General features: G+C 40.3%; 1 protein-coding gene across 1 annotated transcript in view; it reads left to right on the forward strand.

The window, feature by feature from the left end:
- Window positions 1–13,515, forward strand: part of LOC136863155 (hemolymph lipopolysaccharide-binding protein) — a 63,305-nt gene that overhangs the window by 36,616 nt on the left and 13,174 nt on the right. The window contains exon 3 of the mRNA XM_067139505.2: window positions 1,768–2,049. Coding sequence (XP_066995606.2) covers window positions 1,768–2,049 — 282 coding nt within the window. The remainder of the gene's footprint in view (window positions 1–1,767; window positions 2,050–13,515) is intronic.

Here is a 13,515-nt window from a genome sequence, read left to right on the forward strand (position 1 = left end):
TATGCAAGTGCAAATGGTTTCTAGAGGACTCGCTGCAATCGCTGTTGACGATTAAGATGCCATATACCATACCACCTGGACTACATTTACGAAATAAAAAAACATTCTTACTAACGGAGAAATTTTGTGAATTAATATATTTATTACCCACTGCACCAACTGTACAGTACGACTAACGTCTGCTGATACAGGTAGTTACCCTACATGTGGTTACAGTGTTGCCAGATTGCTACTCTTCAACGTCGTTTTTCTGCCGAATATACTCGCAAGACGAAATTTTGTAAGATACATTTTTTTGTTGCTGGCATGTGAGGAGTCGCGCTGCGACGCCCGAGTGCGCGAATTACGCTTCACCCTGTATATGATTTATAATACGGCATCCAAATAACGGAAGCATATTCTAATTTCGACCTCACGAAATAATTATAGAGAATAACTAGTGTGTTAATGTTATTTAGTTCCTTTCCATTTCGGATAACAAATGTAACAGCTTAAATGCCGCATTTACAGTAATTTCAATATGTGACGTGAATGATAGATTGTAACTCATTGTTAGTTCTAAATCATTTACTGAGTCAACTCGTTTCAGTTTCTGACAGTTCATTTAAGTAATCATACTGAAATGTACTACAAAACCGTAGAACGGGGTCATCACGAAGCATTTGTTAATATTAAATTGGATTTTATTGATGACGCTCCAAGAGTAATTATTCTAATGTCCCTGTTCAAAGACATATAGTCAATATTTTGTGATATATCTTTGTATAATTTAAGATCATTAGCAAACATGAGACATTTGGAACCTCTGATTACATCGCATTAAACATTTATAAATAGCATAAACAGAAGTGGTCCTAAATTTAAACCCTGAGGCACATCTGAATTAACATTGAATACAAAAAATTTGGTCTCTTTATACGTGACTAACTGACTTCTATTTGCAGATATGAAGATGTAAGGTGTAATATAAGAGTGGTAATTCCGAAAATGGAAATATTTCTGAGAAGTACACTGTGGTCAATCTTATAAAACGCTTTTGCAAAGTCGGCGTATATTACATCTACCGATTTATGATTTAAGCCTTTCTTGGCTCCACAAGCTGCCCTGCTATGCAGTCTGTTGAGAGCTTTATCAGCGTAAGGTTCAGTTTATTCAAGTGTTCGCGTGTTTACTGCTCAGTGTGTTATTCCAATGCCATTTTCATTACGTGAGCGCGTGCATATTCATAATACCTTCATAAAGCACCTAACGGCAAAGTGCTTGGCGGGAGACAGGCTCACAGCGCAGGCGAACGGTCGAGTGAGTATCCCCCGAATACATAAAATAATGTCCCTGCATTTAACCGTAAATAAACATTAATATTATTTATAAATATCTGAGTGTGATTTTAAAGAATCTGATTATGTTCTTTTAAGAACGAAACATGTCACTCTATTTTAAATAAGTTGATTCTTTTTCAGGTGTAATACTGTTACCAGTTATGTTTTCTCTGCCAGGTAATTTATAAATGTATTTACTCAAAGTCAGTTTCGGCAGACTGGGAGGAGCCTAACAGTTGTGAAATTAAGTAAATGAGTAAATAAAATTAATAACTTAACGGACAACCAGAGAGTTTCCATAAGTAAGAAAAACAATATACTGTATATATAACATGGAGGTGTTGCTACATTAGAGGGAGTTCTTTGAGTGGTATTATATAAAACGAGGACCCACGCCTCAAAGTACGTTTTAAATAACCCCATCTGGGATGTATTTTTTTTTTCACAGTGAGTGGTAATGTTGGTGGCGTGCCTGCTGACTACGAACAGTTCTTTGGCCTGGGATACTACAAACTCCATACTGCAGCTCTTACCTGGCTTGATGCGCAGACCAAGTGCACCGAGGAAGGAGCTCATCTAATCATCGTTAATTCTGCCCAGGAGGCCGATGTTATCTCGACGCTTTACTCCCGAGGGCCTAAGCCAGAGGGTGCAACACCTAAGCAAGGGCATCTTTGTTACGTTGGGTTCCACGATCACCAGCAAGAAGGCCAATTTGTCTCTGTTTTAGGTGAGTATTGACTTCAATCTCAGATAAATTCTGATCATTGCAATCCGAGGCTATTAAGCTGTTTATTTAATGCAGACAACGTACATTCTTGCTAACCGAGTGGAGGGACCGCGCGTGTTAAGGGGAGTACAAAAGGTGATATTAGTACAAAATGTCAATTTTTAGTTTTATATGGAAAATTATTATTTAGTTTTTCCTCTTAAATTTGATGTATGTTTCGAGCCGGTCCCGTGGTGTAGGGCTGCCTGCCTCTTAGCTGGAGGCCCAGGGTTCGATTCCCGGCCAGGTCAGGGAATTTTACCTAGACCTAAGGGTTCGTTCGGGGTCCACTCGGCCTACGTGATTAGAATTAAGGAGCTATCTGACGGTGAGATAGCGGCTCCGGTCTAGAAAGCCAAGAATGACGGCCGAGAGAATTCTTCGTGCTGACCACATAACACCTCGTAATCTGCAGGTCTTCGGGCTGAGCAGCGGTCACTTGGTAGTCCAAGCCCTTCAAGGGCTGTAGTGCCATGGGGGGTGATGTATGTTTCATTGATTTGGGACGACTGCGAGTATTTATAATTTTTTAAAAAAAGTGTTAATGCATAAGCCCTTTCTCCAGATTTCGCGACTTCTGGTTTAGTTAAGACAAGAAATCTCGGGAACTATTCGGTTTAGAAGGCAGTAATTTATTTTGATTTACAGTAAACATCCTGCTGCATAAATTGGCTACACTGGTTATTACGATATCACTTCCTATCTGATGTTTATGTGGTAAGAAACATGGTAGTACCCATGCTTTGTAAGTGGCATTACACTTTCAAGTGTGATTTCTAAGAAACTGCATTTTGGTGCGAATGTTTCCCATTTTATCACAAACTACTTAAGCCATAGCTCTGAATATTTTATCTCTACTTAACAACATTTTTATATCGATCTACAATCTTAGAGATACCACTCATACCCTGAGTGGCCTAACGTCAAGGGAAGAGGTGTACCATTAGAAAACGTGCCGTGTATCACCCGTGACCGTTACGGCTAGCTGCGGCGTAGCTCAGCCGTCTGTCACAGACACTAGTGTCATGAAGATAGCAACACGTCGCGAGTTAACCGACTTGGAATGTGGAATGATCATCGGCTCATGGCTCATGGGAGAATATATGCAAATTCGCGTTTCCGAGGTCAACAGTATCGAGAGTGGATCTTCAATATCGCGGAGAGAATGTTACCACCCGCGTGAACCTCCGCACGGGAAGACCACAGGTGTTTAACGAACGGAATCACGTCACGTCCACAGAACCATACTAGGAGCTCGACGGGCTATTGTGAGTCAGATCACCGCCCAATTGGAATGTTGGGAGTTATGAACCCATTTCTACCAGGACTGTAAGGAGGCAACTGCACCGCATAGGTTTAACCAGTCGACGACCAACTCGTGTCCCTTTGCTGACACCTCGACACAGAGCTCAACAAGTGCATGTGCCCAGGAACTTCGGGAATGTAGCATGGAACAGTGGCAGCGTGTAGTATAGCCCGATGAATCCTGGTTCCAGGTGTATCGAGCTGATAGGCGGGTGAGAGTGTGGCGTATGTCCCATGAAGCTATGGATCCTGCTTGTCAACAAGGTTGCGTCCAGGCGGATGGTGGCTCAGTTTTTGTCAGGGCGGCGTTCTCACGGTCGCAGTTATGCTCCATTTTCTGGCTGCAGGGAGCGCTGACATATGCACGTTATGTGGACATTCTTTCAGACCATCTGCATCCATTTTTGGCCCTAGAGTACCTTGATAGAGATGCAATGTTTCAACAGTACAATGCGCCATGTCACCGCTCTGTGGTGGCAGGCAGGTGGTTGGAGGAGCACTCCAGTGAAGTTAGTCATGGATTGGCCATTCAGATCCCCCGAACTTAATGGAATCGTGCATTTTTGGGATGCTGTCGATCCTGCTGAAGGCTTCATGAACCGCGCACCAACTACACAATGCCGATTGTGGGTAGCAGTGCAAGATGCATGGATCCGAATCCCTCCAGAATAATTCCAACACCCTGTAGAGTCGATGCCTCGCCGTACTGCTGCCGTTTTGAGATCTCGCGGAAGGGCAACTATTTATTAACATCACATTCAGTGTCTTCCCATGACTTTTGGCTACTCAGTGTAGTTTGATCATAAAGACATTTAAAAATAAATATAGGTAGAAACAGTAAAGCAAATCAGTAAATGTATTAGATATGAATCTATAACCTGTCAAAATTTCATTTTATTTTCTTGGTTAGATCCAGAGAAACCACGATATAAGTCTGTTAAATTTAACATTACCAGGACAGGCCTTTGATACTCTCCTTAATGCTCTACGGCTTTAGAACCAAACTCTGAATTCGGGAGGCGAGTGGATTAGAAACCTGAAAGTGACCTTCTTTGGTTTCCCATTTTCCATTCCAGGCAAATTCTGAGAAAGTTCCTTTTCATAGATCACAATCGATCATTTCTACCTCCTTACCCATTTTAATTCACCATCATTCGTTCCATTTTTCATTCGCTCCTCGACTGAGTTTGACGTTAGGAAAGGCATCTGGCCGTAAAATCATGCCATATAATGTCATCTCACTTCATCCGCGTCCGGCACCATGGCTAAATGGTTAGCGTGCTGGCCTTTGGTCACAGGGGTCCCGGGTTCGACTCCCGACAGGGTCGGAAATTTTAACTCTCATTGATTAATTTCGCTGGCACAAGGGCTGGGTGTATGTGTCGTCTTCATCATCATTTTCATTCTCATCACGACGCGCAGGTCGCCTACGGGAGCCAAATCAAAAGACCTGCAACTGGCGAGCGAACTTGCCATCGGACACACCCGGCACTAAAAGCCATACGACATTTCATTTTTATTTACTTCATCCGCAAACCCAAATCGCTACACGGGAACAATACACGTTCTTGTTACATAAATACCTACTTTACTTTCATACTGAACGCATTATTTGAACTGCTAGAGAGAGAGTGCCATATCCCAATCTCCGTGAGTAGCGTAGATTGCTCTAAGGTGTTATTCTCTTCACCTGAGCACTCACCGAGCAATACTTCTCCATCAGGGGGCACTACGTGTAGGGTTTTTATTTTATTTTTTTGCTATTTGCTTTTCCGTCGTACCGACACAGATAGGTCTTATGGCGACGATGAGATAGGAAAAGTCTAGGAAAGGGAAGGGAGCGGCCGTGGCCTTAATTAAGGTACAGCCCCAGCATTTAACTGGTGTGAAAATGGGAAACCGCGGAAAACCATCTTCAGGGCTGCCGACAGTGGGGTTCTCCCAGTATCTCCCGGATGCAAGTTCACAGGTGAGCGCTCTTAACCGCATGGCCAACTCGCCCGGTACTACATGTAAGGGGCTTGTCCTTCTCCCCCGGTCTTCCATAGATTCTGTAAAGGTTTATGGTAAATAAATAATGAATAATGTGTGTCATTCGTTTGTGTCCCGTTCGCTACAGAGAGAACATCCTATTCCATTCTCTATGGTACGATAAGATTATTTCAAGATGCCATTCTCCTTGCATGAGTGCCAACCAATAAGAACTGTCACTGTTCAGCTGTCTTATGCTAACAAGAACTTTTATCTGAAGGAAAAAATGCTATTTTGGATTGTTTAAAGACGCTGATAACAACTCAATGTGCTAAAATTTCATGTAAATTTTCACTGCAAAATGTTGTTGTTGTTTTTGTTGCGTATTCAGCCCGAAGGCCCGTTTGATCCACTACAGCTCCACCAAAAGCTGTCATAGACAGCCTAGGAGTTACTGAAGAGGCATACTAGGGAAATGAGGAGTGAGGTAGTTTCCCGTTGCTTTCTTCACACGGCAAAACATTAATTTGAAACATGTATGTCGAGATTTATGCGTGCCTACCGTGTGTTTACCACCTGTTCCAATTGAAGCTCCATTTCCTATGGAGTTCTGACGAGAAATCTTGTGGATGTGGGGGCTGCGCCAATCTCAGGTCTCGGGCCCTAATGATATAGTGGTGGATATATTTATTGCATCACCATATGATTAATCATTTTTGTTTCAATCACTGAATAACTGAGCTGAATTGGCCTGATTTCTCTCTATTTCTATCAGAATATAATGTATGCAATCATTTTTTTATTTTTTTTTGCTAGTTGCTTTACGTCGCACCGACACAGATAGGTCTTATAGCGACGATGGGGTAGGAAAGGGCTAGGAGTTGAAAGGAAGCGGCCGTGGCCTTAATTAAGGTACAGCCCCAGCATTTGCCTGGTGTGAAAATGGGAAACCACGGAAAACCATTTTCAGGGCTGCCGACAGTGGGGTTCGAACCTACTATCTCCCGAATACTGGATACTGGCCGCACTTAAGCGACTGCAGCTATCGAGCTCGGTATGCAATCATTTTGCCTAGTCTATTTTATTCTTAATGTTTGTTTTTTATAAAATGATTTGTTGTTTAATAATTTAACATTCTTGAAAAATGGATGTAAGTAGATATGTGAGCTATTCTGTTTGCTCTTCTGAAATATGAATCCTATTTTCGAAAGAAAAACTGCATATTAATGCTGTAACATAACGCTGATTGATTTTAGTGTTTGTGAATTCACTGTTGCCATTTAATACTGTGTAGTTCCACCACGCACCTTAATAACCACTTAGCATCGTGAAGGCATTGAAAGAATTAACTTTATAATATACTCCTCACTCAGATCATGAAACCACATACGCACAAGAGTCTCCAACAGTTCCCCTTTATTTCGTGGCTTCTTTTTGGTGACAGCATTTCCCATAATTTTCCAACAGTTCTCAAATTGATTGAGATCAGGGCCATTCCCATGCCACGCTAACACTCAAACCCCATTTTATCTAAGGAAGGGTTTTACCTGAAATGTAGAAAGACGTGACAATTAACTACTAACATCATCCGCTTCGTGCTTGATACAACTATTAATCATAGGACTCACCTCGAAAACTCTGTGGCAAGGAGCGGAGTCATCCTGAAAAATGCAATTGGAAACATCTCCAAATTGGTCTCTTATCGTTGGCATGAACTTTCTTGCAGGGATGCGTATGTAGGCATCCGCATTGACATTGCCATTTGTGAAGTCCAGATGACCTACTCTATGACCGCAAATGGACCCCAAGGCCATGTGTCCTTGTGGCTGTTTGACTGTGTGTGTTATACATGATAGCAAAAGTTCTTCACCATTCTTTCGACACACAAAGTTTAACTTCTGAGCCATGCAGATTAAATTTGAACTCGTCTGTAAAGATAACTCTGTTCCCCATCCCTGGTGTCCATGTCGCATGTGCTTTTACCCATTTTAGCCGCTGTTTTTGGTCAATATAGACTTCCTTCTTGGATGACGGGCTGAGAGTCCAGCTGCCAGTAGTCTATTTCTTACAATTCTACTGGTTACTAAGATGTATATATATTGCGCCGTCCCGCGTCCAGGTAGGGTCGCGTGAGATCCAGGCTAGCTTGAAGACAATGTCAATTTCCAAAATATAACGCAAAATTCTGGGCTATGAGTCGCGAAACTAGAGAAAACACCGTTGTGGTAAACCATCGGATGAACAAACCTACGCAAACGGACGTCTCCAAATCGCGAAATCGGTTCGTATCCAAATAAAGTAGCACAATTCTTAATCTATGTCTACTTACAAACTAAGTCCATAATCTAGTAAGTCATTGAAAGAATTATCAGTTTTAAACAATGCCATTTATTAAAAAAGAATGAATGAAATCTTGAAAAACAACTTTAAGTGCGTTGAAATACCATTAAAGTAATGAACAATAATTCACCAATGTCGCATCTCATCAAATGCTTTCATAGTATTTTAAATTTGGAGGCCTCCAAGTAATTAACAAGAAAGAGAACTCAAACATTACACCTTTGATTGGGAGTAGTTTAAAATATATGACGCAAGATATTTACATTCTTTTAAAAGGATCACGTTTACAACATTCTTCCAATATTACATAATCTGTTCCTACAAACTTTCACTCGATTTAATTAATCATTTCCCAACTTAATTCGCGGTATGGTAAACTCATTTTTGCTAGTAATTATCACATTCAATTATCAGGGATATCAATTATCAGAGAAAACATTCTTTCCAAGTGTCCCAAGCATTTCACCTGTCTAACTTTCCTGAGTTTTGGATAATCTTGTAGGCATTCAGGAAAAGATAACTCTCTACGTCATTCTTCTATTTAACATAAATAATAAAAATATTATTATAATTATTAATTAAGTTGCTCGTTAAAGAAATACTAATTTCAAAAGAAATATATATACCCTTAAGTGCCAGTTCATATAAGTAGTTGCCAAGTTAGATACGATATTTTTATTGTAATTGACATTGTATAAAGTTTCCTGAAAGATAAACATATGTTTGAGAACCAATTATATTATTATTTATCTCGAATAGAATCAATTGACCTCATTTCATTTCTAGAAACTATCTATCTCTCATTTGCGATGTAAGTAATTCGATCTCGCCGATGACTTCTATTGCTTGTGAAGACGTATGTTATTACTTATATCCAACTCTTACCTATTTTCCTCTTCTCAATCAGTCTTCCTCCAAAAGGCCTGTGTATTCCTCAACGAGTCTTTTTCTTTCAATCGATGTCATCTATTCTCCCCGCCTTCTGTAATTTCTTCCCTTCTTTTACCTGACGGGAGTATCATTTTCTTATCATTCAAGAACACGTTGACGTTCTATGTCTGGCGTTCGTGCGACATAGCCGCCATTTTTGCTCCGGATAAACCTTTGTACACAGTGAAATGGCACAATATATATAAAGAATATTCAAATTATTACTCATATCTAACAAGTATCTAAACTAATTCAATTAAATATTAGGCAATCGGGTTTGTGAGAAGACTCTGTTATCATAAACCTTTAATTATGAATGTTACCAGTGATATCATATGATGTAAGTAAATAAACTTCTGAGCTTAGTTTACCATAGTAAAAAACCTATGGATACGAAATTCTACAGACGTAAGTTGCATTCCTAATATCATCTATGTGTGGAATCATTTTCGATGATCATATAAGTAGTTGCTTAGATACGATATTTGGATTGTAATTGACATTGTATAAAGCTTCCTGAAAGATGAACATATGTTTGAGAACCAATTATATTATTATTTATCTCGAATAGCATGAATTGACCTCATTTCATTTCTAGAAACTATCTCTCTCTTCATCTGCGATGTAATAATGATCATCGTCATCATGATTACTCCTACCATATTACTATTCTTCCTATACAATTCATTTATTTCATGTAACACGCCTCATGTTTCATCTTAATACTGTAACAACATCACATTTCACCTTAACTTGACGCACATTACATCCTCGCCGTTATTTATCCATCAAATGTCCTATTTTATTCTCAAACTTTCTTCGAATTCCATAAATTATCTCGTTATGTCTTGCTACGATGTTGTAACAACCTTTCCATGATCACATCATACCTCAGGTTGATTGTACATGCATTATCATAGACCCAATGTCAAACACAATATGGCTTAATATCGCATTTACATGAACTAACCTCCTTTCCTTCACCAAGGGCAACATTACGAACGCAAAAAGAAAATAAGTTATCACTGGATAATCACTTCCTACATGAATGGATTTGCCTTGCATGTTAGAGGATTATCTACTAACCTCTGATACTGTGAATTCAGATAACCATTCACGTAACATCACTCTTATAGGACACTTAAAATAGCACTTTCGAGTAAAGAATGCAAATATAAATGGCACTTTCCAAATAACGAATATCTAAACTATTTACTAAAAGAATGACAAGACTTATCTTTTCCTCCCGCTCTCGTTACTGCTGTCACATGTCCAGATGATTAGGACATGTGGTCTCCGGGTTCACGGTATCACATTAGCCTGTCGGGAACGTTTGGGATGGTCTTCGCTCGTCTCCGGCTCTCATGGGCTGGACTTGTCGATCGTGATACCATTATCTAGGTAGCCTCTGGCTCTGTACGTCTAGCACATGGCGTAGCCGGTTTCTTGCGTGGTGAACATGGAAAAACCGATCAACATGCTCAATTTCGTCATCTGCTGGGAAAAAGCCTACTATGAGCTACTTATTAGTCTGATTGTTGCTTCTTATGTGGCTTATGATATTTTAGAATCTTTCTCTACGTCTGTTAAAGCTTCAATTAAACCGCAATATAATTATTTCTATTTCTTGCACTACAATTATTATTCTACTGCGACTTCTTAATATTGAATTCCTTCCGTCGTATACAAGTTCTTGCTGGTCTCCCTTGATGTAGTACTACGGTACTCTGCAAATTAAATTGTGTAGCTTTATATTAAGAGATGTTACAAATTCGATCTCGCCGGTGACTTCTATTGCTTGTGAAGACGTTTGTTATTACTTATATCCAACTCTTATCTATTTTCCTCTTCTCAATCAGTCTTCCTCCAAACGTCCTGTGTATTCCTCAACGAATTTTTTTCTTTCAATCAGCATATTTTAACAATATATCGATGTCATCTATTCTCACCGCCTACTGTAATTTCTTCCCGTCTTTTATCTGACGGGAGTATCATTTCCTTATCATTCAAGCACACGTTGACGCTCTATGTCCGGATAAACCTTTATACACAGTGAAATGGCACAATATATATATAAATAATGTCGTAATTACATCTATAAACAAAAAACATTATTATTGTATTGAATAGGTGGACATTAAAAGTTTATTTATTGAAATTCTCAGTTCAGTGCTGACAAAAATGAAATTTATTACGTTAACTTACTAAGATGTCGCACATGTCTTCCAAGTCTCGCTTCAGTTCAGTTTATGACAGGCGATGATCCTTGAGCGAAAGCCTTTTCAATACCCTGTCCTGATTGGCAATAGAAGCCCTTATCCGACCTCTTCCTTTCTCATGATCAACATTTCCTTTCTCCCTGTATTTTTCAGTAACCTCGAAATAGTAGTTTGGCTATCTCTCTGGTGCCGAGACCGACAGACAAATAAGGAAATACAGCACCTTTCATTTCTGGCGTTAATTCAACAGACCTACCCATTTTCTCGTTGCAAAGTCTCAACTCAAACTGACTATATAAACTCTGGCTTCATTGTAAAAACAAACAAAAACAACAAAGAGTTGTATATTGTTGGAAAAGAATATGAGAAGATGTCGAAATATCAAGGTAAGAATATGTCAACAAAGTTTAACAACAATGGGACTGGAATAAACTTAAGCAAACAGCTGTAAAAGACAAAAATACAAAGTAATTCATGGTGATGCAATAAATATTTCCACCACTGTATCTGCGGAAATGATAATAAGCTTCTGGTTTTTGCCATTTCAGAAACCAAGGTGAAATTCCTTACGTTTCGTAAAGAACTTTGCTCCGCGTCTTCAGAAGGAAATCTTGCGCGTTCACGAGGAGGACTTCTCTATTGTGATTCTTCATTATTGATTCTTGCTAAATAATTCTTGAATATTTATTCTTGCGAACTGAGGTGCTGATGTGAAGTTTAAAGGTTGTAGTGCAATTGTGCTTCAGTTACGCATTTGCCGTAAATACTGTATAATGAACACGCAGTTACGTCCACCTCTGTGGTGTAGTGGTTAGTGTGATTAGCTGCCACCCCCGGATGCTCGGGTTCGATTCCCGGCTCTGCCACGAAATTTAAAAAGTGGTACGAGGGTTGGAACGGGGTCCACTCAGCTTCGGGAGGTCAACTGAGTAGAGGTGTGTTCGATTCTCACCTCAGCCATCCTGGAAGTGGTTTTCCGCTGTTTCCCACTTCTCCCCCAGGCAAATGCCGGGATGGTACGTAACTTACTGCCTTCCCTCTGCCTTGTCTACCCCTTTCAATCATCCCATCTCCCCGCAAGACCCCTGTTCAGCATAGCAGGTGAGGCCACCTGGGTTAGGTACTGGCCATCCTCCCCAGTTGTATCCCTGACACAGGGTCTGAAGTTCCAGGACAATGCCCTTGAGGCGGTAGAGGTGGAATCCCTCGCTGAATCCGAGGGAAAAACCGATCCTGGAGGTAAACAGATAAAGGAGAATAAGAAGAAGAACACGCAATTACTGTTTCAGAGAGCTCGCACTATCAGAATTAATGCTTTTACTCATGGTGTTACTCGTGCCGTCGTTACAAACTGCCGTCGTTACAAGCTGCCGCTACTCCACGTCAGACGCAGATAATAATTGTGCGGGCGAGACGAAGTCCTCATGACGCCAAGGGAGAAATGTACTTTAATAATTGAATGCTTGACTGCTTGTTGTTTTAAGGGGCCTAACATCGAAGGTCATTGGCTCCCTAATAATTGAGTGCTCGGCGTTACTTTGTGTGTATAACGTCACCTTGACTTAGTGAGTTGCGTAAGCATCATTTGAAGTTGTGAGATCCCTAGGAAAAGAAAAAAAAAAACGTACCATCATTGATAAAGCACACCGTAAATATGGCGTACCGTATGTTGGTTTTACCATTTAAGAACAAGAACATAGGACGCGATGTTCGTTCTTCGTCAGTATTTTGAGGCATCTCTATGCCAAATGCGTGTTCAGATTACGGCTACTAGACTCTAGAAAGTACTTAGTAAATATATATTTATATTCAGCCGTTCGGTCGGTACGACAGGATTGTTGTTGGCAAAGCCAGTGAACGCTTATCCAAACTCTCTGTATTTTTTTTATTTATTTTTTTTACGTCGCGCCGACACATACGGTATAGGTCTTGTGGCGACGATGGGACAGGAAAGGGCTCGGAGTGTGAATGAAGCGGCCGTGGCCTTAATTACAGCACCAGCATTTGCCTGATGTGAAAATGGGAAACCACGGAAAACAATTTTCAGGGCTGCCGACAGTGGGCTCGAACCTACTATCTCCCGAATACTGGATACTGGCCTCACTTAAGTGACTGCAGCTATGGTATTACTACCATAATAACTTGTGTAAAATATACTGTATTAACTCGTCAGAATATAAAATAATGTGCCAATCTCCATGCCTTCAAAGAAAGCGAGCTACTCCACTTGGGAAATCTTTTTCAGTTATTAATGGTCAGGGCAGAGGACCGCTTGCCAAGCAGAGACGCTGCTTTGTCTCACAACGTGTAGGTAGTCAAGTTGCGGAGCGAGAAAGTTATTGTACTTGTGACCAACGTCGGTCTGTTTTGCCCGTTAATGAGTTCGCTTGTCCCTCTTCATATAGTGACTCTGTGTTATGTAAGATATCGAGCGGTAGTTTTAACCAGTGCGACGTTTGAACATTGTGTGTTTATTTGAGTTCTGTCACATCAATCAGCAAGACTTGAAATCATGAACGTCTCAGCAGTTGTGATGACTGTCTAAATATCCATTAGGTAACTAGCTGATTGGTCATGATGACCTGATGATCCGTATAAGGTCTATGAAGAATTATCCTTTATATGTATGTTTTGGTGAAAAATAAATATCGTTAATTAACAT

This window comes from Anabrus simplex, chromosome 1 (assembly GCF_040414725.1).
Source record: "Anabrus simplex isolate iqAnaSimp1 chromosome 1, ASM4041472v1, whole genome shotgun sequence".
Classification (NCBI taxonomy): Eukaryota; Metazoa; Arthropoda; class Insecta; order Orthoptera; family Tettigoniidae; genus Anabrus; species Anabrus simplex.